The sequence below is a fragment of the Lates calcarifer genome, linkage group LG13 (assembly GCF_001640805.2).
Source record: "Lates calcarifer isolate ASB-BC8 linkage group LG13, TLL_Latcal_v3, whole genome shotgun sequence".
In the NCBI taxonomy this organism is placed as follows: Eukaryota; Metazoa; Chordata; class Actinopteri; family Centropomidae; genus Lates; species Lates calcarifer.
In genome coordinates, this window is record NC_066845.1 from 7,898,421 (window position 1) to 7,921,905 (window position 23,485).

A 23,485-nucleotide genomic window follows, 5' to 3' on the forward strand; every position below is an offset into this window, starting at 1 on the left:
GTCAAACTAATGATATTCTGATTATACTATCTACTAGATTTGCAAGTCAGTGGATTTGTTGTTTTATTAAAGAAGTTGTGTTCTTCTAAAAAGGCATATAACAAAATGGCTTTCAAAATCAGTACTAGTGTCTAATTTCTAAGCAGTTATTTTAAAAGTAATTTCAATTTAGAGTCCATAGATTACCAGGCAAACTCAGTGACCATAATTTTCTCTCAACATAGCATTGGCCACACTACACTGTGCTGCTATTTAGGTGTTTCATTGCATTTCAAGCAGAAACATTAACTTGAATATTGACTTGAAGTAGGTCCCAGCTCTGTCTCTAAACCAGGATCCCAGGATGACATCGACTATTAAGTCCCAAGATGGAAAACTTTTAAGGACTCATAATATCAATCAGAATGAATGGAAAAACCATAGTTGACGTATTTTATTGTTTTTAATGTGGTCTAGAAGATGAAAGGAGACAAGAGAAATTATGTTGTTGCTGTTAGTCTGGTAGCTGCATGTAATAGTCCTGAGCAATCTGTCTTGGTTTCAATTTGTTGCTCTGAACAGAACAGGAAGTAATGGCCAGATAAAGGGCTTTTCTCTCTGCACTCCATCTCTCTTTTGGCTTACAGTTTGGAGTAGATATGTTGCTGGGCAGCAGTACTCATGTTTCTCTCTGTGGATGTGTACGATTAAGCTGCTGGTGCTGTTGCTGCTACAGTGCACATACTGACAATAGTGGGCAGGAGGATTACCTGTCACTTAACAGTATAGAAGATCAATAAAAAGTTTTAGCTAGATGCACTATTGCTGCCCTAAAAGTGTAAACTAACATCAGTTTTTCCTCATATTATATACTTTGAGAGCAATACATGAAAAAAATAACACTTTCGGTTCTTTTTAATTCTGTTTCACTCACAGTTGCAACATTTTACTTATTGGTCTTTTGCATTTAAGAGAATGACCATTCTTCGTCTATCTTTACCATCAATGTCTAAAATATCTTGGTCCTATTAGGTCATTATTTTTGTGATTTAGACTTGTATATCATGTTGATCTGATCCAGTCAGGGTCATTTCAAACTAGCTAGGGATACAAAGGCTTCCAGCAGTCACAGAAAAGCTGCTCTCAAACAAACCAAATAAATTAACTTCTGTCTCTTTCTTTACAATTGTAATGAAGAATGTATTTAGATTACTGCCTGATTGGAGGATTTTTTTTCTTTTCTTTTCTTGACTCAGTAATTGTTAGCCGAGTACTGTTGATTGTAGCCCAACTCAGTGTCAAACTGAAAAGCACTGTTATTGATGTTCTATTTTACTGGCAGGTTACCACAGAACCCTCCTGAATATAAAGCAGTGCTGATTTTATACTGTGTCTGTGTTAATTTGATGTTAAATCAATGAGTGAATAACACTGATTGAAATAACATCGAACATTGATGGTGAATCAATACTACTTCAGTGTGAAAAAGCATGTTAAATGGAAGTGTTGATGCATTTACACAGATTCTTCATTCTTGCTGATTACATGTTAGTCTGCTATTTTTGCCTAGGGAATAGACAGCCTACTTATTCAACTGTCTGGGCTGAAATGTGATCGCAATTAAAGGCAGCTGCAACTCTGCAAGAGGTCGGGCAAAATGTAGAAATGCTATAGCTTCTTTTTTTTAACTTGTGAGACATGGAGAATATTTTTGATAAAGTATAATTCAGCATGATTTAAAGTAAATAGTTTCTTTGGTTAGATTTACAAATATAAGTGTAATCTCTTAAATTGGTGACAAATAATAGAGACTGCTGGTATGTGAACCAGTTGAGGTCTGACATTGTTGTAAATATCTGGTAATTCGACATACAGAATGTGGGCATCAAATAAACCATAGTTACTTGCACTTAGATTTTGTGGATTTAAGTGTATATGATGTCTTCAAACTTTAGACAGTTAAGGTACAATCTTGTTAACATGATTTTGGAGATGTTCTATGTCTCTACCTACATGTTCACAATGTTCAGAGATGGCACACTGACTCTAGATCTTTGCTAATAAGCAGATTTATCCATTACCTCAAACATCACACTGGGATTTCCCATGAAAAGTGGAAACAGTTATAATAAGACCTGTGGGTCACAGCTGTGTGCTTCATCAACAGTCAAATTTTCTCAGAGCCTGCCAAATTTCAAACAGCAGATAGAAGAGAACTCCAGTTTTTGCACAATGCAGACTCAACAGCAGACTATCAGAAATCCTCAGAAAACATCAGGAAAACTAGCAGGAGCGAGATCATCCTGAGCATGCATAAATGAAAAAAAGAGGGTAAAACAAATGCTTTTTGAATGTTTTTAAGATCTGTTTGGATCTCAGTCAATAAAATCCAAACTCTGTGACTACTCTAGCAGTGCTTCCTCTGTGACCAGTGTAAATCTCATTCCCCTTTATTAGCTTGGTGTTTGCACTGCTTTAGTCAAAAATGACTATGGCTGCGCTGCCTCGTCTCATTTACACTATGTCTCTCTATCTCCCATTCTACCTTATCCTCAACTATTTTCTTCTCATACCTCTCTGTCTCATTACATTCTGACAATTTTCTGTACAGCTTTCCTGTTGAATTGTACCCATCTTCTTTTGTTTACTCATGTCTTTATCTCTCTATCCCTGCTTCCATCAGTCTATCCTTTTCTATTCTCTTCAAAGTTTCCTCCATCTATCCTGTATCATGTGAATCCATCTGTTTCTTTCAGTCTATCATTCTCTGATCCCTGGTTTCATCTGCCTGTCTTTAGGCCATCTACTTTCTGTCTATGCCGGCTAGTTTTACCTGCATCAGAGCACAGGGACCCACACTGGCAAGTATGGCTCTCTGTCTTAGCACGTATCTCCACTCCTTTTCCTTCACTAACTGTCTAATCTCCAGTTGTTTTAGAATTTCTCTTTTGCTCTGAACTTTCTTCTCTTAAGATGCTCTGTTTAAGTCTACCTTTTCATGTCCTCTGCTTCGTCCCACTATGACTGGTGCCATTTAATTCTGCCTTCTAATGTTCTCTGTGTTTCATTTAGTTTCTTTTGTCAATAATTTGTTTCATTCAAGGAGTATTTAGTACTGTGTGCAATAGCATTTATACTGTATTTAAACTCTGTCCTTGTCTGTTCCCACTAATTTTCCATCTGTACATCTCACCTACTGACCATCTCTCTCTTCTCTTCAATTTTTCTTTTTTTTAATTTGCTCCTAATTTTCATGCTGTTGTGCTTTCCTGTGGTTGAAATATTCCAGTTTGCAACCTCTTAGTTCTTATTGTCTTATTTAGTTTTAGCAATTATTCTGTCAAATCATCTTTTCCCATCAGACTTTGTTGTAGTGACATTGCCATGTACCCAATCAAGCAATTGATTGTGCACAGTACAATGTTATCAATCAAAATCAATAGACATTATGGCCAAAACTACAGAAACAATCTGTAATAAAGCAGAAGTATCCTTCAGATTAAGAACATGTTGAAATCTGTACTCATATGTACGTTCTGTATGTACAGAATATTTACACACAAGTAGATATTCACACACGCGTTCCCAAAGGCCAATAATTCTTTTAACGACAAGGATAAAGCAGCTATATAAAACAAAAACAAAACTTGAAATGAGTTCAACATCTATTCAACAGCTCTACAGTATCAGTCTGGTCAAGGCCAAGCACTGCTTGTGATGAAATCAAGGCTTCTTCTGCGTTTCTTTGTGCAGAGAATGAGAATCACTGCCTCCTCACAACAACTGATAACCATAACAATTTCCATAACGTCTTTGTCTCTGGAGATTTGAAACCGCCATCAACCATGAATAAATATCTTCTGGCACACTGACTCTGGTGTGGGTGTCTGAAGTGTGAGAGGTAAAGGGTGTGATTTATCTGTATCTGATGTGACCTGCACAAGAGGGCCATCCTTCACTCAACCTCTCAAGTCACATAAGCACACATGAGCTTAAGCAAAGAGACAGAAACAGACTGAAGTGGTTAGTCAAACTGTTTTGTCATTTAGCCGACAGCTACATTACATGCACCCTCTCTTTCATCGCCTTGCACGTTTTCTTGCGTCTCCTGTCCCATTTGGCTTCTGTACTGAAATCAAAAGCCCTGTAATAAGATGGAGAAGCTGCCAACTCTAGTCATCCCTCTGGCTCTGACAAGCACAGAAACAGGCAGGCATGCACCCAGGAAATTACGCAGACACATGCATGCATACACAAAGACACACACAATACTGAAATGAAAAACACAGAGAAATATCTGAGTTGGATGAAAAAAAAAAATCAATACATTAAAATACATACTTTTTTCCATGCATCATTCTGTAGTGCAACAGAGCAGAGGTTGTTTCTTAACTTACATAGATGTATCTTTTCCTTTATGTGTTACTGTGATTGACATTTAGTTTACAAATAAGTAAAGAAGACTAAAATCAATATTATTTATTCTGCCTCCATGTTCTTTAACAACAATATATGCGTTGTATTCCAATCAAAGCAAATCATTTTTAGACTGAGTTCCTACCCTCCCACTGGTTTCAGTTAATTCAACTGCAGAATAGACTTGCAACTTGACTGACATAGGAAACTCATCATACACAATTAATTGACTTCTATGTATCTTTCTATGAGAGATGGGTAGATAAAAGTAAGACTCTTTATCACCAATAAAGTAAACTGATATAATTATATCAATAAAACACATTATGTATCTCAACTCTAAAGACAGACCTGCATGCTTTTTACAACTTCATTTTCATCACTTAATTGTCCATGGTATTGAAAACATTATATATCTTGAGATGGCTGAATAGCCAGCTCTGCCAAAAAAAAAAAAAAAAAAAAAACACTCTCAGATTCATGCACACACATCTACGAAGACAAACACAAACACACAAAGTGGTAGTTCAATAGCCCAGCTGAGGAACACTGTTTCTCCTCTAATCTCAAATTGAAACAATCTTAATGTGACACTTTCAGTAAACACTTGGTCCTGTGGGGATGGTTGGGCTGCACGCAGCACAGTCTCAAAGAGGTTTGGTTTATTAGCACAGTAAGGCTAGACAACTTAAGATAAAATAAATACAAACACAGATGCAAATACACAACACCAAACACCAATACACACATTACAGGTGATTAAGTCCTTTCATAGATTATTTCAAGGTTTTGATAACAGGTCATTCTGAGTTGACAACTTTTGTCAGAACATAAAAATTCTCACTGTAAACTAATGAAGCCACAATTCTTGTCTTCTTATTGCGAATGAACACAGCACAGCATGATAATGGGCATGTAGCAGGTGCGAGCAATAACTTTTTTGAGTCAGTATTCCACAACATCTGGACTTGTGTTACACATATTTTATGTGACCACTTGCAGCTGCACATTGGTAATTTCACCATGGAGCAGCAGCAACACACATCTAAGTCTGCAAGAATCTCTGCCAACAGGCCCAGGTTGACCCAGCCTTCATGTTGAGGACCATCACTAGTAAGTAGAGATGGGCCTATGGATATGACTGAGAGACCAAATGGCAGTCTTCGCATCATTTTCTTTGACATTTGTGGAGCTGTGCACCGTGAATTCATCCCCCAGAGTCAGACTGTCAACACCGAGTTCTACAGCACTATTCTGAGGTGTCAGAGGGGGGATGTTGGACACATACAACCTGAACACTGGCACAATTGCAACTGGGTGCTCCATCATGACAAGGTGGCCACTCACAAGTTTTTTGGCCGCACCAATACAATTGTTGCTCACAAACCACCGTACCTGCCAGATTTCACTTCAGTGGCTACTTCTTCTTCCCTAAAATGAAATTTGCAGTCACATTTGATCATGTATCATACCTTTTACCTTGTGGTTGTACATTGTATATAAATGTACTTGTGTCTTCACTTAAACTATATGAGTGTTTTACTGTCAAAATACCTCAAAGTTGTGGTCGAAACTTGTGGAACATAAATTCCAGTGGGACTAGGAAGACAGATGTGACAGTTAGACTGCCAACTTAAAAATCAAAGCAAGGCACTCCAACTGCCACAACTGATGGACAAGCTGTCACTGAAAGAGCAATGAAAGAGGTGGATTAAAAATAATAAAGCAAACCAAAATTGTAAAAAAAAAAAAAAAAAAAAAAAAAAAAAAAAAAAAAAAAAACTGGAGCCACATGACAACATGGAACAAATACATGAGCTGGATTAAAGAAAGAGAACACGTCTGCAACAGTGCCCACTGTCCCCTCTCAAACTTGCTCCTGATGTTCCCTGGTGATCATAAATAAATGACACTGTTTGATAGACCTGAACTTGTCAGACAATGTGCTGTTCAAGGACAGACCGTGGATGGATGGCTAGAGACAAAAACTTCATAATAACTATCTAGAGACAAAACTTCATAATAGTAGTCCTGTCACCATTAGATGAGATCAAATCCTTCCCTCATGGGTGACACAGTCCTTTTTCATGCATGTTAATATGTACAAACTCACATTTTCTCTTCAAACACCCAAATCCCACTGAGAAGTACCTGGAAGAGCACTCAATACTGTATTCACTGCTAACAACTGTGACCTGAATATGTCACAACCTACTCTCAGATTGCAACAATACTGGCCACTAGATGATGAGCTGTGTTCCGAGGCGCAAGCTCAAATCACACTATGGATGCTGCCACAACTGCTGTACTGTGGGAAAACTGTTTTCTTTTTTTAGTGTCCATAGCAGTATCCTTACAAATTTAGTAAAAAGTGAAACAGTCAGCTGACATTAATGGCTGTTCTGGGACCTATTAGTTAACATAACTCACTCATCTAGTCAAGAACTTTATTCATTTAGCTTCAAAGTCAAATTATTGGGCCTTTAGCACTCATAAGATGTTATACTGTGTGGCAAATATGTATTAGTTATATTAGTTTTGGCCATTTAAAACTTTGTACATATGGTACTGAGGTTTGACAATATCCCTAAGGTCAGTAGATACATCAGTTGCCTCACAGCTGAAAGATCCTTAGTTTAAATTGCTTCTCTGAATGTATACTAGGAGAGGGTCTACGATCCCATGACCCTGATTAGCAATATGTAGTTCAATAAAATGGTCAGTTAATGTATATCCAGGTGCTGATATTCATATCAAAAAAATGTTAGCATTTAGAAAAAAAAGATAATCATCTCTTAAGCTTTTTTTGAAAGCATCACATCCAATAAAGTCTATCCAAAGTGCAACTTTAAGACTGATAAATTGAACAATGTGGAGAAGTGACAGAGTGTGAATATTGATGGGATACCATATAGGTTCAAGCCAGACCAGCTAGTGTTTTGTGTGTGTTCAAGTGTGATGGGGTGTCTATTAGATGACTATATTTAGTTGCCCTCCCCCAAGCTGTGACGAGGTTTGATTCCTCTGAGCTTCGTTTTAAATGAACTCTCTAAAAGAATTATCTGCTGTCACTACAATTCTCTATGGACACTGAAGACCGTATAAAACACTTCATCCACCATACAAGCATACCCACACAACATACACACACCACTTCATTTGCACATACACAGCAAAGATTCTTGAGCACACATACATATACACCATCAATAAAGTCACCTTTTCTCACTATTATATGACCAGATGTAATGATAACCTCCAAATAAGATCAGTGCTGGTGTCACAGCAAAAATCATTGCAATGGAAAATAAACAATCGCTTCTCAGTGGTTGTTCAGGAGACAGAAATTGTGTATGGAAACAACTTGTATCAGTACATTGGGTTAGCAATATATGCTCACAATGATATAAACTTAAGACACGTCTCTCTTATTGTGCAGTATATCCAGCTCTGCAGTCCTACACCAATTTTCTCAACCACCACTGCACTGTTGCGATAAACGTTAAATCAATCTTTTCTGTTTTGTGTTGTTTGTTATGACACTTTCTCTCAGCTCACACACAGCTTGCTTGGACCTCTGACACCTCACAAATAGAATTCTACTGAGAAAGTTGAGCAGGTTAGAGAGGAACAAAGACGCAGGGATAGAAAGAGAGAGAAAAAAAGGACAGTTTACAAGAGAAAATGCAGTGGAGACTGAGGAACGGGGTGAGGAGAGAGATATGACAGAGTGAGAGAGAGAGAGAGAGAACAATGAGGACAAAAGAGAAAAAAACTCACAACAAAGAAAACAAATAGCTGATGTTGTGCTTACATTTCCGTCTCTCCATTTATCAACCCCTGGCATTCTCCCACAGTGATTAACTTTGTTCTCTAATGCTTTGTAGTTCTTCCTGTCAGAGCATCCCTTTTCATATTTAGGGAAAAAAAAAACAGTGATTTTGATGTTGCTTTCCATTGCTGTTTGCCCCAAGCTGGTGACCTTGGCTTTGAAAATTATGCAGCTGAAAATCTTTGGAAAGTAAACAAGAGAGACAAACAGAGGAAGGGAATAGAAAACAGATGCTGAGACATGACAGAGGTGCTGAATTTGGCTTCAGGAAACAAACTAAGACATTGACATGTTGAATATGCAGCCAGCACAAGTTTGATATTGTATAATTGAGGAAGACTGTTCCACATGGATTCACACATACACGTATATATATGCTTAAACGCACCAAAGACAGGCACAGGCACCACCTAGATGTTGAAAAGTACCTCAAATTTAAAAATATCTCTCTTCTATCAATATTAATCACTCTGTTCCAAACCAAGACACGCTTTAGCTCTCACACATGCATAAACAGAGCAGATAGAACTGAATCTCAAGCAGGAATGAGATCCTGTACAAAGGCTGAATAGAGAATTACAGTAGCTAGTTGGTGGATTGCCAGGGACGACAAGTGAGAGAAAGGAAAGAGGGAAAAGGAAGCAGAAATTCAGATTAAAAATAGAGGGAGATAGGCTGAACATTTACATGCACAAAAGAAACCAGGTTACTGGGATAAGTCAGGTTAAGACAGAAAAATGAAGAATGACTTTACATGCACTACAATAACCAGGTTACTGTAAAACTCATGTTTACATGAAGGTGGTGAGGAGACGAGACGAGAACTTCTGTAGAAGTTATGAGTTTGGGTCCTTCCTTTCTGCCAAATGGATTGTGGCGGAATACAAGCCCCAGTCCTATTACTAACTCTGTATGCTTTGTTTATACACAGAAGATACAAGTAAGTGTTTGGAATGAGAGGGAAAAAAAGGATTATAAAGGATATATAAAGGATTCACTCAGGAGAATTAAATTTTCAAATAAAAATTCAATCTTTGAACGTGAAAGAAACTCTAAAGATTTAGGTTATTTTACAGAAAAGAGGTGTGCCCAGATAAATGTCCAGAAGCCAAACAAAGCTAACAAGACAAATAGACAAATATTTACTTTGGTAAATACTATATACACAGAGCTATTCTCTCGCCCTCCATTACCTTTTCATCCATCATTTTCCACTGATCCTTGAGCATCATAGAAGCTCATGGCAAACCATGCCTAACACTGCCAAAATGTTGAACTTGCCATCCAACTTCAGACTAGTTATCTACTTCAGTTTAACTAGTTCATCAATAGTGAGACTCATTAATCCTGTGTCACTTTTAGATTGCCATGAGTTTGCAAAGAAAAGCAAAGGTATGTGCTATGATTGATACAAAATTGCCAAATTTCATAGACACTTGAAACAGCTCATCTCCTCTACACAGTCCAGTATGTATGTATGTACTCTGAAACCCCAAACTGATTCCCATCAAACATCATTTCCCTCTAAGGGCCAATTGAAGAGTTTGCTGAAAGACACTGAACATTCAACACATTAAACATCTTGGACTCATGTTTTATTCACTGCACTGCAGCAATGGCCTCCTTCAACACTTATGCACAAAAGCAGAATATACAGTATATGTACCGCACTGACACTCACAAAGACATATGTACACGAACAAGGAAAGTGCAAGTGGGTGAAAAACACGGCATCAAAAACAGTGGAATATTCAGGTTGAACTAACCACACTAAGCTGTCCAAAAATTGTAGGAGGGGTAAAGGGCAAACATTGCCACAGGGTATGTGGTTGGTGATTCTAAATATCTAGAAATGCCAGCTTACAACAGCAACAAAGGCCATTCTAGTAGGTAGGACTGCTAATGGGCATATCACAAACTTCACACTGACAATTCAGACACTATGAGACACTAATAATGACTTTGTGCTCACCATTATGTTAAAATTTAAATGATTTGACACTGTAGTCATAAACGGAAACAACTATTCATTGGAGGACAGGCCCTATTGTGAGGTTCTGGATTGCTCTTTTTTTAACCAAGAAAAAAAACCATAGATAGACAGAGGCAGAGTTTAGTCTGTATATGACACTGACAGGGAGCTTTGATCCAAAATGTTATATACATACATGTTCAATTATGAATTTAAATACACAGTTCAGCCCCCCTAAGAATCACAGCCATAACTTGGTGGAGAGGTTTGTGCTTTACTATGATCCAGGGAGCTGTGTTGTTAGGGGCAACAGTCCCCAACAGGGACTCTCAAGGCAAACTTGTCACAGGGGAGTGGCCAGACCAAGCCCAGACAGGGGACTGAACCATGTGGAAGGGGAACCAGAGCCCCTTCTGAGAGCTAGGCTAGAAGTTGTGACCATATGGTCACACCTATGGTTGCAACTTCAAGTAGTGCTTGAAAAAATTACATCACAAATGTAAGCAGCCAGACTGAGCTGGCTGGGCTACCCTTATACATTGGATAAGGAGCTCAGACATTTGGTGGGAGCTTTAAGTAGAGTTGCTGCTCCTTTACACTGAAAGGGGCCAATTGAGGTGGTTCAGGCATCTGGTCAGGATGTCTCCTGGGCACCCTCCATTGGAGGTTTTCTGGAAACATCCGACAGGTAGGAGAACACAGGGTGGACCCAGAACACACTGGAGAGACTGTATATGTCATCTGGCCTGAGATTGTTCATGATCCCCCAAGAGGAGCTGGAAACCATATTCATAATACCAGTACTGATCAATTCATATTGTCCATTAAGGTCCATTAGGGTTAATGAATAAACAGGGTTAATCTGATTGAGCATCATTAACAAGAGCTGCAACAGTGATGTTCCTCATTCGCTCCGCATTTATCATTTTGTTTGGTCTACCGGCTGCTCACTGGATTATTCATTTCAGCCCTCTGCTGCTTTCTGCCTTTTATAAGGCAAGGTTGTTTGTTTGTTTTGACTTCCCCTTTTACTCCCCACTTTCAAAGAGACATTTCCAATACCGGGGTCCTTGCTACTCTTATACTCTAACTGTTGCTTGAAATTGTTGCTTATTTTAATCTACGAATTACAGTCTCACAACCCCATTGAGCAACAGACCTGAAGTTGCAGTGGGTAAACTGATATTTTGCTTACAGCAGCATCTTCGACCGTGGTGTAAGAACAAGTCTAATTCAATTTCATTTGACTTGTTTTGTCAGATGACTTACCCTAGGCTGCTTTGAGTTGTATCTTCACTATGGCAGTGTATCATTCTTAAGTTATTTTCACTCCTATAATAGCACAAACATAAACAATGAATATCCTAAATAAAAAGAGGAAAACTGCCTGTCTCCTCGCCACTTCTCCCATTATAGCCTTTCAGTCTTCTTGTAAATGTTTGGTCAATGACCATTTGCATGTTATAGTCATATAATCTCCTAATATAGCTAATGCACTGTGAAGAATATTTTGTTGGATGAATCAAGCCTGCTTCTTCACAACTAAGGTTTTTCAAAAGATTTTCTCAGTCATGCTCAGAGTATCTCTGGAAATCTTCTGCCTCATTTCTTTTTTTCTGTTTTGTGAAATGATAGAGCAGACTGACACAATATATTCATATATCTTAGAATTTTAATATTCATTCATCCATTTTAATATTAATCTGTTGATGACTTATTCATTCTAATTGCCCTCAGTTCTCCTTAGATCTTTTAAACTTTTCTTTTTCATTTCCTCATTTCTCACAGCGAATTTCTCTCTAGGTCTTACCTCCATCTTCAGAAGCCCACACATCCCTTACTCCATATATATATATATATAATATATATATATATATATATATACACACACACACACACACACACACATATATACATATATATATACACACACACACACACACACACACATATATATACATATATATATACACACACACATATATATAAATATAGATATATAAATTACCAGGTATTTACACCAGAATCCAAATTTGAATGATTCCCATTTAGCTCCCTTAAGAAAGGAGAAAAAAAGGCAAGCACTCCAGTGGCTATTATATCTTAAACTAAATAGGTTTAATAAACAGTGGATATTCAGCAAAGCTAGGAATGATAAACAAACTGAAACTGAATGATACAGTGTCACAATTTTTCCCCTCTATAAGAATGCTTTGCTGCAATCTGAAAGCCAATTGTGCTGTCAGACTAAGTCTGAGGCTAAAGAGGCCATTTACTCCTTTCATCTTTAATGTCCATATGCCCCAAAGTATGATTCTTCCTACCCTGTAAAAAGGAAATTTTAACATTTTTTAATTGACATAGGACTTATGAACGGAGTAAATTATAGTGACAGTCAACAGCTCACTAATATTTACCAGTCTTCCCATCGCGATCTCTTTAATTACTGCTTTAGCCTTTTCTGCAAACTCATATGCTTTTTCCTTTTATCTCTTCTTCTCACCATCTCTCTTACCTCCCTTTACACTAGCATCATGTCATTTCATGCACCACTCCTGTTACTCTTTTTACTTTTGAAATGAGTGGAGGTGTGGGTTAAAAAGATTGTTCCTTGCTATTGCTCGTTCAGGTATAGGATTTTGGTGGAATGAAATGACTACAAGGAGATTTTTGAAAAATATAATGGTATACATGTCACACATGGACATAAAAGGGAACATCAGAGAAAGGTGATACAGTTTCTTGTAAAGGCAATCCATTGAGTCAAATTATTATTAATTTCCATTTTCCCCTTATTCCCTTGTTCAGTTTCACAAAATAAAATGAAACTTCTGGGAAGTGGCTGTACATGTGGTTGAAATCAGCTAGTGCTCAATTGACAAACATTCTCACTGCTATATTCAATAATAAGTATGACCCATCTCTGCAGTTTACTTTCCTCTTTTTGCCATGTAGTTGTTTAGATATGCCAGTGGAGCATGTTTTCAGTCTGTAACACTGCTTTTGAGAAATTATGCATCATGATGGACACGCACACTATCAAATATGAACAGCTCATCTTATCTGCAGACTATGTCCGACATCAGCAAAGTCCCAATCTCTCTCCCTCTTTCTCTCTGTGCCATTCTCTTTAACATTGCCTGTCTTATTTCTAACTATGATTTTATCTCTTTCTTCAGCTCCTGGCTGGGTTTCATTACTTTATTTATTAATGTAGCCATGAAATTCTTCTGTGCAAGTAGCCACGTGGGTATTACAAAGTACAGAGGGAAAGTTTTCAATTAAAAAAAAAAAGAAATAAGAAGCTTTTTTTTCAAAGATTAATGAAAACTAAAACTCTTCTTGATTCTCTTTATTTGAAGAACCGAGCTCATAAATGTCTTATAGGCATCTGCTTTATCTCAGCAAGGCCTAAATAAGAACTGAAGGAGCTGGTAAATTATATCTGATGTCTTCATAAGGAAAAAAAAAAGATTATGTAGCTGTATGAAGCAAATTATGGCTGTTTTTTGTCAGAACATCACAAAATTGTTCCACCTCAGTAGTGTGGGCCACATTATAATAATCTGTTTAGTCACTGCTGTAAGGGTATGTATACACACAATATTGTACATGGCTGTAATTTGCTTTAAAATTGCACAAATTACTGATATTTTTTATGTTATGCTACCACATGGACAGATAAGAGCCCGGTGAGAGAAAATGTAATGTTATAATAACACAATATTGGGTGAATTAAGTGAAAAAGGTATACGTGTCTATGTGCTGGTCAATGAACAAAATACAACATTGTCTTCTTTATGCCTGCCTAAACAATCTGTTTAAACTGGAGGCATCCACATTCAGACAACATCTCAGAGCTGGTTGTAATTTTATAAGAATGTAAAGCACATTACAGGGCTTTTTTCCCTTACAGTGGCATTTACATCTGGCACCATGACTAATTGTGCTTGTGCCCTTGTTCTTCTTTGGTGACTTGGCAGTAAACACGGCTGTATCTACAACAAATGATAGAAATAGAGCAGTGGTGCATGTGCCGGTAATGCCAAGCCTACGCAGTACAAAGTGCAGTTTTGGTTTTTAGGATTACCTGGCTTTGTACTTATTTTCCCTGCATGCTCAAACCTTGCAAGCAAGTAACATTCTATGCTATTTCCAATATTTCCATGGCTCTATCAACCAATGCATGCACACACTGACCCCACTCAAAAACCAACCTGTCTGTTTTATGGAAGATATATTGGCCAGTCAGATTTCAGAGGGCATGCTGTGATGGATCTGCTTTGGAGACAGTTTTTTTGATCAAATTTTTAGAGTGCTGTGATACAAAAGGACAGAAAGATTGGCCTCTCCATTTTTTTTTTCCCAAAGCTAGCAACTCTCACCAAAATGGGCTGAAATTCTTCTGCCCATCTTTAAAATTCAATACAAATTCAATTACAGCAACCTGTGCACAGTGCTATGCATTATGCCCCACTGGTTCATAGACCCCCAAGTGTCCTGTTCACAAAATGAAGCATGTGATGCTTGCCAATGCAAAAGTCTGGACTGTCATTTCAAGGACAATCTTGTTATGCTGTCTTTCTTCTAAATATACCAGTATACAGGTGCTTTGATGACGCTAATACAAAAAGCTGAAATTCTCTATTTTTCTGTCTAAACCATGACACAATGCACTGTGCATCACTGTGTGTCATTCATTTTTTTTTTGCTATCTGTGTGAGAAAGTACAACAAAGACATGTTTCATCACAAAGTCTGGTGGGAAAAAAAAAGGAGAGGAAACAGTCAGAGAGCTGAGGAGATGTTAGAAAGAGATAGGAAGAAAAAACTGGCAGACAGATGATTACATTCCCAGTCATGTTCTTTGGTCACCTCAGATTGACCCTATCAAAGACGCTATCAGACATACAGACATAACGAAGAATTCAAGAGGAGATATCTGAAAAACTAGCCTCTCTGTTCTTGGTTTTCCCCATTTTCCATCTTTCCTCTTTTAACCTCTGTTTCCTTTTCACTGCATCTCCCTGTTTCATCCTTTTCTCTTACCATCTCTTTCAAAATTGAGAGAGAGGGAAAAGACATTATTGTAGTTTCAGTAACGGAAAATACCGTTTCTACTTCACATAATCTCTTTGGTCTGAAATAAAGGGAGGGTAAAATGCAAGGTCTCATGCCAAGTGTCTAATGTCAGAGAGAAATGGTGAAGGCAGCGCAAGCAAATAAGGAGGGAAGGAGGAAGTTTCTTCACTAGGATTATGACAATATATTCAAACAAACAGATTCTGGTGTATTAAAAGTGTCACTTTAGGAGTATGAATTTACTAAAGAGGCTAACTTTAGTTAATAAAGGGTTGACAGCCAACTCTGACTGATGCTAATAATAATATGGCTTATGCAAAAACAGACGTTTGCAGTATTACCCATGAGAAGGAATACAGTGAAGGGATTAAGGCATGAGGGCAACTTTTATTTTACCTAAAATTTCATTTTCAGTGATGGAGAAAATGAATTATGAGGTACAGTCTTAAGCCTTCCTACATTTAATTTGAGTAAATTCCTTCATGGAAAAAATTGACATGTCCTGGACTTAGCTGGCTATTATAATGATCTAAATAACCAGGGATGGACTGGAACAATAACTCAGGCTGGGAAAACACAGCTAATTTTGTAGGCTAACGCTATTTGATGATGATACAGGCACCGGACTGGTTGGACTCTATGTTCTTCCAGAAGAAACACCATCCAGATTACAAAATACTATATTTAGTAGCCAATCTGAATACTGAGTTTTCAAGGTATGCTATGAGTACATTTGAACCCTAAAAATGCACTTGGAATATACCAATCATAGTGCATACAAATGTACAAGGCTAGATTCACAAACAATTACCCTGCACTTTTTGAAAAGAGAGTGACATACAGACTTAGCTCAAATGTTCCAATGATTATCTTTTAGCTAGTGTATTTGACTGACCTGGTCCTTTACTGGCCTGTTTCTTTTTGATTATCTCCCTCTCTGCTCCATTGTTCCTTTTCTTCTGTCCATGAAGATCATACATTTCGCCAGATAACTACAATATGTTACTGGTAGAGAAAAATGAATGTTGACAGAGAAGCAAGTACATGGTTGCTATGTGCATCGCAGAGAGAAGTAATGATGTCATCTTTGACATTCCAGCATGATGCATGTATTCTGAGAGGTCAGTCAACTCATTCCCACTTCTTATATTACATTACATATTACATAACAGTCAAGTTGACTGTTCACAGCAAGCCAAAACAACCCTGAAGCCTCCAGGAAATGTCCTGGTGTTCACAACAGGCTGTCCACCACTGTAAATAACAATGCTAGTTATATCACTGTGAACAGTGTGAGCCATAGTACCTGGCTACAAAAGGACATTCAAAATTTAGGAGAAAAAAGAAAAGCAATGGAAGCTACCTTGGGGTGAAAATGATGAATCAACCCTGTGCTGTTTACCATCGATAGTCAAGGAGGCAGATCAAGCTGGCTCTTTTCATGTCTATCACAATTGATGCCAATTACAAGTGCCAGCAGCACCTAGCTTACCTGTTGGCAAAAGCAGGTAGCTGACAACTCCTCATCAGGTCCCATTAATGTCCTGCCAAGTCAGATGAAGGGAGATACTTACCAGACTCATGAAAGTCCAGTCAGTGGCACAGGTGATAGTACTACTAGTTAAATTTACTGAACAGCTTCCAAGGTCAGTTGGGATAATTAATCCATGGAAATATTAACTAACTGCAATTTAATGTACCTAGAATTTTAGATACATGTAATACATTTGAATTTTTAATAAAATAAGCTACTTTGACTGGTTGTGTGATTAAAAGAAAAAATTATGCTTTGGTTTGGACTGAGAATTTAGCCTACAGAATCTTGGTTCCTCCTTACTGGACTTTTTACTACAGTCTACTACTTTCGTTTCAGACCTACTGTCTGAAAGTAAGGTATTTGCAAGTAAAACAGCATTTGCTATGAAACAGGAAACAAAGTACATTCACAAGTCTTGAGGATGAGGTGTAACATCTGACTCAAAATTTCATCTCACCACCTTGTTTTTCCTCCTTCCTGCTTGTCTGGGAATAAAAAACACCGTCCTATTACGCTGATAAAAAAAAATAAATAAAAAAACTTGCGTGGTATTGAGCTTTTCTTCCCCGTTGAATCTTTGTTCTGTTGTTTGCTGTTTAGTATTCTGCAGTCTGCTCACTACAATATTGTGACAGCTTGCAAATGATGCCATAAGAAAAAAAACTATAGTGGATTTACTGTATTATATGTGAAGTTACAGACAACTAATTCAGTCAACATAATGAAGTAATTAAATATGCTTGAGGTGATGCAGTTTGCATATACTTATTGCAGTCTAGGTTGTGCTCTTGGCAACTGTGACCATAATTTAGATTGATATATTAATAGTACATCAGTAATAATTATCTGTTCATGAAATTCAAAAGAATCAGAGAAAGAATTATCTGAGGGGATGGACAGGAGGATGGATTTTTACATGAGGAATGAATCCTACTTTTTTTTTTTTTTTTTCCCTTCAAAAAGGTCTTGGCACCCTCTGGGTCCTTACAACTAAAAACTTTGAACTATTAACCCAACATTTATAGAAAATCACAGTTCAACCATGAAATGACCAATGAGTATCCTGAGCAACTGTCAAAATATTTCATCTTAGCAGGGCCTCACAAAGGTTGACATGTGAAAGAGGGACTGCTTATCGTTGCTACACTGAGGATTTCTACCCAAGGCAGCTGGCGAAGGCAGGAGCCCTCAACTGATATGAGATAGTGGTGCTGAAAGAACATGTACTCTACCATTCCGGTCTCACTCTGCCAAAGGCATTTCCGTCAGACTACAGGCACGATGCATTGCATAACAACCTAAAAAAGCATGCACAGAAGCCAGGAACATCCAACCATTAGGCCGCAGCACAAACATGCTGTTGCTACTTGGAATAATGTGCATACCAAATAACAAAATTCTCCCAATATCATCTGCTATAAGATGGCAGATGTTAGTTAATGTGCATTACAACACATTGTAAGAAAAGTCTACCTCATAAGGCACTGACTCTTCCACTCCACTGTATTGTTCAAGCTTTTATATCTGTTTTTTGATTCTGTATCTTTCCTTATCCTGCCTAAAACACAGAAAAATAATATTGAGATGACAGGATCACCATGACCTCCCTTTGCTCTCAAAACAGCCTCAGTTCTTCATGGCATGGATTCCACAAGATCCTGAAAACATTCCTTTGAAATGTTGACATAATTGCTTCACATAATTTCTGCAGATTTGCCAGCTGCACATTCATGCTGCCAATCTTTTGTTCTACCACATTCCAAAGGTGATGGATTCACCTGACTGGGAGAGATCACTTTCAAGTACACTGAAATCATTGTCATATTCATGAAACTAGTCTTAGACAAGTTTTGCTTTGTGGCATAGTGCACTATTATGCTAAAAGTAGACATTAGAAAGTGGTAAATTGTGGGCATAAAGGAATGCATATGGGCAGCAATAATTCCTAAACAGGCTGTGTATTTCACACCATGATTGATTGGTATTAAAGGTCTATAGTGTGCCAAGAAAACACTCCCCCACACCATTACACCACCAGCAACCTGGACTGTTGACACAAGGCAGGTTGGGTCCTTGAATTTATGCCGTTAATGCCAAATTTTGATCTTTTCACCTGGGTGCCTCAGCAGAAATCAAGATTCATCGGACCAGGCGATATTGATTCCAGTCTTCAACTGTCCAGTTTTGGGGAGCCACTGCAGCCTCAGATTTCTGTTCTTGGTTGCCAGGTGCGCAATCCACCATGGTCTTCTGCTGTTGTAGCCCATCCACCTCAATGTTTAACATGTTCATTCTGAGATGCTTTTCTGCTCACTACATTTGCAAAGAGTCATTATCTGAATTCTCGTACCCTTTCTGTCAGCTTCAGGTAGCCTGGCTATTCTCCTCTGACCTCTCTCTTCAACAAGGCGTTTCTGTCTGCAGCCACTCACTAAAAAGGCTTTTCATTTTCTGTGTCATTCTGATTAAACCTTAGAATCTGCCATGCATGAAAATTCCAGGAGATCGGCAGTTTCAGAGCAGTCACGCCACGGTCAAAGTCACCAAGATCACATTTTTCCCCCATTCTGATGTTTGATGTGAGTATTAAGTGAAGCTCCTGACTCTAATGCCATGACTTTATGCATTGTGCTGCTGCTACATGATGTACATCCCACTTGGCAGTAGGCTTCTATTCAAAAAATGTACAGATGTTTCACGCCACAAAGCATTATCTTGGGTACAATTGTAGGTCACTGCACTGCATACAATGGCCAGTATAGTCAGAAACATCAGTCTGAGCTGACAGTGCCAGACTATAGGAATAATGCAATCGCATGGCAGTGTCAAGTTCAAACTGCTGCATCAACATCTCTTTGACAACTTGGATGAAATGTGAATTAGGAAAAATCAAATAAACCTGATGGGATTAGCAGAGCTTTTAAACATTTTTTAACAGACTACATAATGAGCTGTTGTTTAGCCACTACCCACTGGACTGCATAATGCTGGCTCACTTTTCACATTTTGTGTAACCTCGTGCTTCTATCATTTCTCTCTGGTAAGGCTACATTTCAGCAGTGCTGTAATTTTTCCCCTAAGGAAACTAAGGCCCATTACACACTACAGAGTTTTTTTTTCCCGCGCATTCTGCATATATTCACAGCTGTAGTGCACTCACATACATACCCTCACACACTAAAATATACTGCACACACCAACACATACCCTGGCACACTTAGTGCATTCATAGTATGTTAACTGACGCAATCACACACAGACATACTGTACAGAGCGCCATGCACTGAAGTGACCCATATAGTACTCACCCATACAGTATGAGAGCATGCACACACGCCTGATTTGGTTTGACTGCACAGTAATGCACTGAGGTTAGATGGCTGTCCAGTGTGCGCAACCCTCGGCAACCACATGGAGATGAAAAAATAAGACTGTCTGTTCTCATATTCAGCTTCTCTGCTGAGCTGCACAGCCAGACACGATGGCCCAGGATGGAGTGTCTGTGTCTGTCTGTATATGTGTACATAAACAGCTGGTTGCCATGGTCTACCACTCATAGCGTGTACTGTACAGCTGATATGTATATATTTTATATATATATATATATATATATATATACATACAGACAGACACAGTGATACAGAACACCTGGAATACAATTGTCAATCTCCCTTTAACAATTCCAGTATAACTCACTGAAACACATTTGAAATGTGTTTTTTATCACTTTGATCACATTTATTCTGAATAATGGAACTCCAGACACTTAGGGGATGCACATCAAAATTCCTCTTGATGCTATGGCTGCAAGAGTAAATGTTTCCATTATGCCATAGTAAATGTTGTTGTATTGCTCCAATCTATATGGTATTACCTCAATGTTACACTAAACCAGGAAACAGTCGTTGACATAAAGTAGTAATCCCCCTGAAATACACAGATGCATGTAAACAGAATACAAATCTATAACACTGCACACAAAAATATTCATACTGCCACATACAGACAATATGACCATCGATAGAAGGAGTCAGCATGTGGACATGCATTCATTTCACAGCTCTAATTTGTTATCTAAAGTCAATTCCACTTTAGTTCTGTATGTTTACTTTGGACTCATGCTGCCTTGTAGCCACAAAACGAACTAATCCACTCTTCCTCTCACCACTAAACCTTTCCTGAATTACAGCATTGTCCTATTGTGCATGTCCTGTTCTAAGCTCTGCTAACTCCCTTGGATGTGTGTGTGTGTGTGTGTGTGTGTGTGTGTGTGTGTGTGTGTGTGAGTTTGTCTCTCTGTGTGTGAGAGCATGCACTATAGTTTTTTGGATAATGACAGACGATTTGGAAATGGAACACAAATCAGAGTGACCTTTGCTCACAAACATTTATATGCATGCACAGAAAATGTCTACTCATTCTCTCTCATGCACACACACACACACACACACACACACACAAACGCACACGCAGGTCACCGGAAATCAGTGGAATTAATAGGACCAAAAACAACAATATCCTGACGATTAGAGCTGGGACCTTCAGACTAAAGAGGATTTGCAGCTTAACTTTTTAAGATTTAGCTACAAGACTTATGCTCAGGACCACAGTGTAATTGAATAAGACATTTGCATAAGGATTACCAGTACCCAGTTCTAATTCTTTTTATTTAATACTGCAAAGAGATATTTTCAGTCAAGTGAATAATGGTTATAAATAACAAAGGTAAAGTAAGCACACACACACTCTCCCTCTCACTGTCTTGTGTTCTGAAGGGTGAACAGTGTGAGCAAAATAAAGAGATTAAAATTATACTCATCCAAACATTTCCTTATGAGGTGCATTATGATGCCCAGAATACAACTGCATTAGTGTGTAAATGTTTTAAGGGTCCCCTCTCTTCTTAAACCAAGACAACACGTTCCTTGAAGTACACACAGCTTTCCCAGAAGCTACAAGCACCAAGGCCCTACACCTCACAGAGCAGTATCCTATAACTTCTCATTTTATTGAGACTATCTGCACAAACAAGAATGAGCTGGAGGGAGGCAGAGACATGGGGAAAATAAAAGCGGTAGTACAGATAATTAAATGCATCTGCATAAGTTAAATATAGATTTGAGGAAAACTGAGGGGAAAGAACAACTGACCTATGCCTTGTTAAATCAGAAGCAATGTGTAGTTACCATTTAACAAAGTGAAGTAATAAATAATACAATACTTTTAAACAGTACTTCAAAAGACCTCTCTTCTTTCCCATACCCATTAAAACATTCTTTATTGTTTGTCGACTCCATCCTATCTGCGTCTGGATGCTACATTAAACACGGAGACTGAGTTATGCTGCAGACTGGCACCACAGTGACAAAGACAAAGGGACTGAGCAGCCTGCATATACATTTTGGCTGAGACACACACACTACACTGCAAGAACAAGAAAGAGAGGGAGAACAATGCTTGTCATAATTCATCCATGCAGCCTGGCATGGATGAAGACAAAACTTGAAGGAGATTTATCTTACTTAATGTAGCCAGACGTGGTTTAAATGTTTTTGATGATAGAGATTAGTGGTGATGGTCTTACAGTACTCAAAGAGACATACATCTTACAGATACAACCCAGATTGCAAAATTCTCTGTAAGTGAAATTGCCCCCTTCTAGGAAATCTCTAAGCCAAAATACAATATCAATATTCAGCTTTGGTTTTACCAGAACACAAAATGTTTACTGTGTGGGTATGTTTCTTGCTTTTTCTTACACATCTGCATTTATGAAAAAGCAAACTGAAAATGTTGAACATTTTGGTTTATGAAACATTGTGTTTTACTCTGTTACAATTATTAGGCATAAATCTTACACAACACATTGTTTTAAATATAGAAATTCTTTCTCTGTATTTCTTTTGGGTTTGTGTTACAAACTTGAACATTTTCATGACATGATATTTTGACATGTCACAACAGAAGTAATAGGTGTAATGATAACAATAATCATGAGCATCTGAATTATGGCTCACTCGTGTGGCTTCCTAGGACATTTCAATAAATATGAGCCATTGTTAATGTTATTAGTTCCACCTGGGCTTTCCCTGTTACAACTAGTCAAAATGTCTGCTGTGAAAAATTATCTGTTGAGATCTGTGACAGCACAGACATGCAAGCAAGCAGACTTGCACATTTACCAACAAGATGGTGATGAGGAGAATCCAAAAAGCCTAAGCCACTCATATAGATTTTTTGGTAGCCTTTAGTATTAAGTAGAGACCAAAATCTATCACTGTAGTGTATGTCTCTATGTTTAGGGGCACTTTGTACAAGGGCACATGTACAACTCTTTACCTCTTCTAGTTGAACAACACATTATTGTACGGTCAGTGGTAACTGTCTATGGTAGTATCTGTGACAGCACTCCTGAATGAGAATGAAGTACTGGTGTTGCCGATGTTGTAGTCTGCATAATACAGGGAGACTCAGAGTAGGTAATAACTCTCTACTTGCAGTACAGACTCCTTGTCTCTTACTGTATGAATAAGTACAGCTATGAAATGTTCTGTCTGGGAAATTCTAACACTATGCATTTAAGAAGGTGGTAACAAGTGGAATGTGCTCCAGCTTTTCACTGAGAACAAGGATGAGCAAAAGAGAAATATAAGCTTGACGAAAAGAAA

The 23,485-nt window shown here is 38.1% G+C and overlaps 1 protein-coding gene across 1 annotated transcript in view; it reads right to left on the minus strand.

The window, feature by feature from the left end:
* Positions 1 to 16,324, minus strand: part of grid2 (glutamate receptor, ionotropic, delta 2) — a 416,866-nt gene extending 400,542 nt beyond the window's left edge. Inside the window, 1 exon segment of the mRNA XM_018668844.1 lies at positions 16,176 to 16,324. Within this exon segment, the coding sequence (XP_018524360.1) occupies positions 16,176 to 16,260 (85 nt within the window). The 5' untranslated portion in view covers positions 16,261 to 16,324.
* Between the last annotated feature and the right edge of the window lie 7,161 nt (positions 16,325 to 23,485).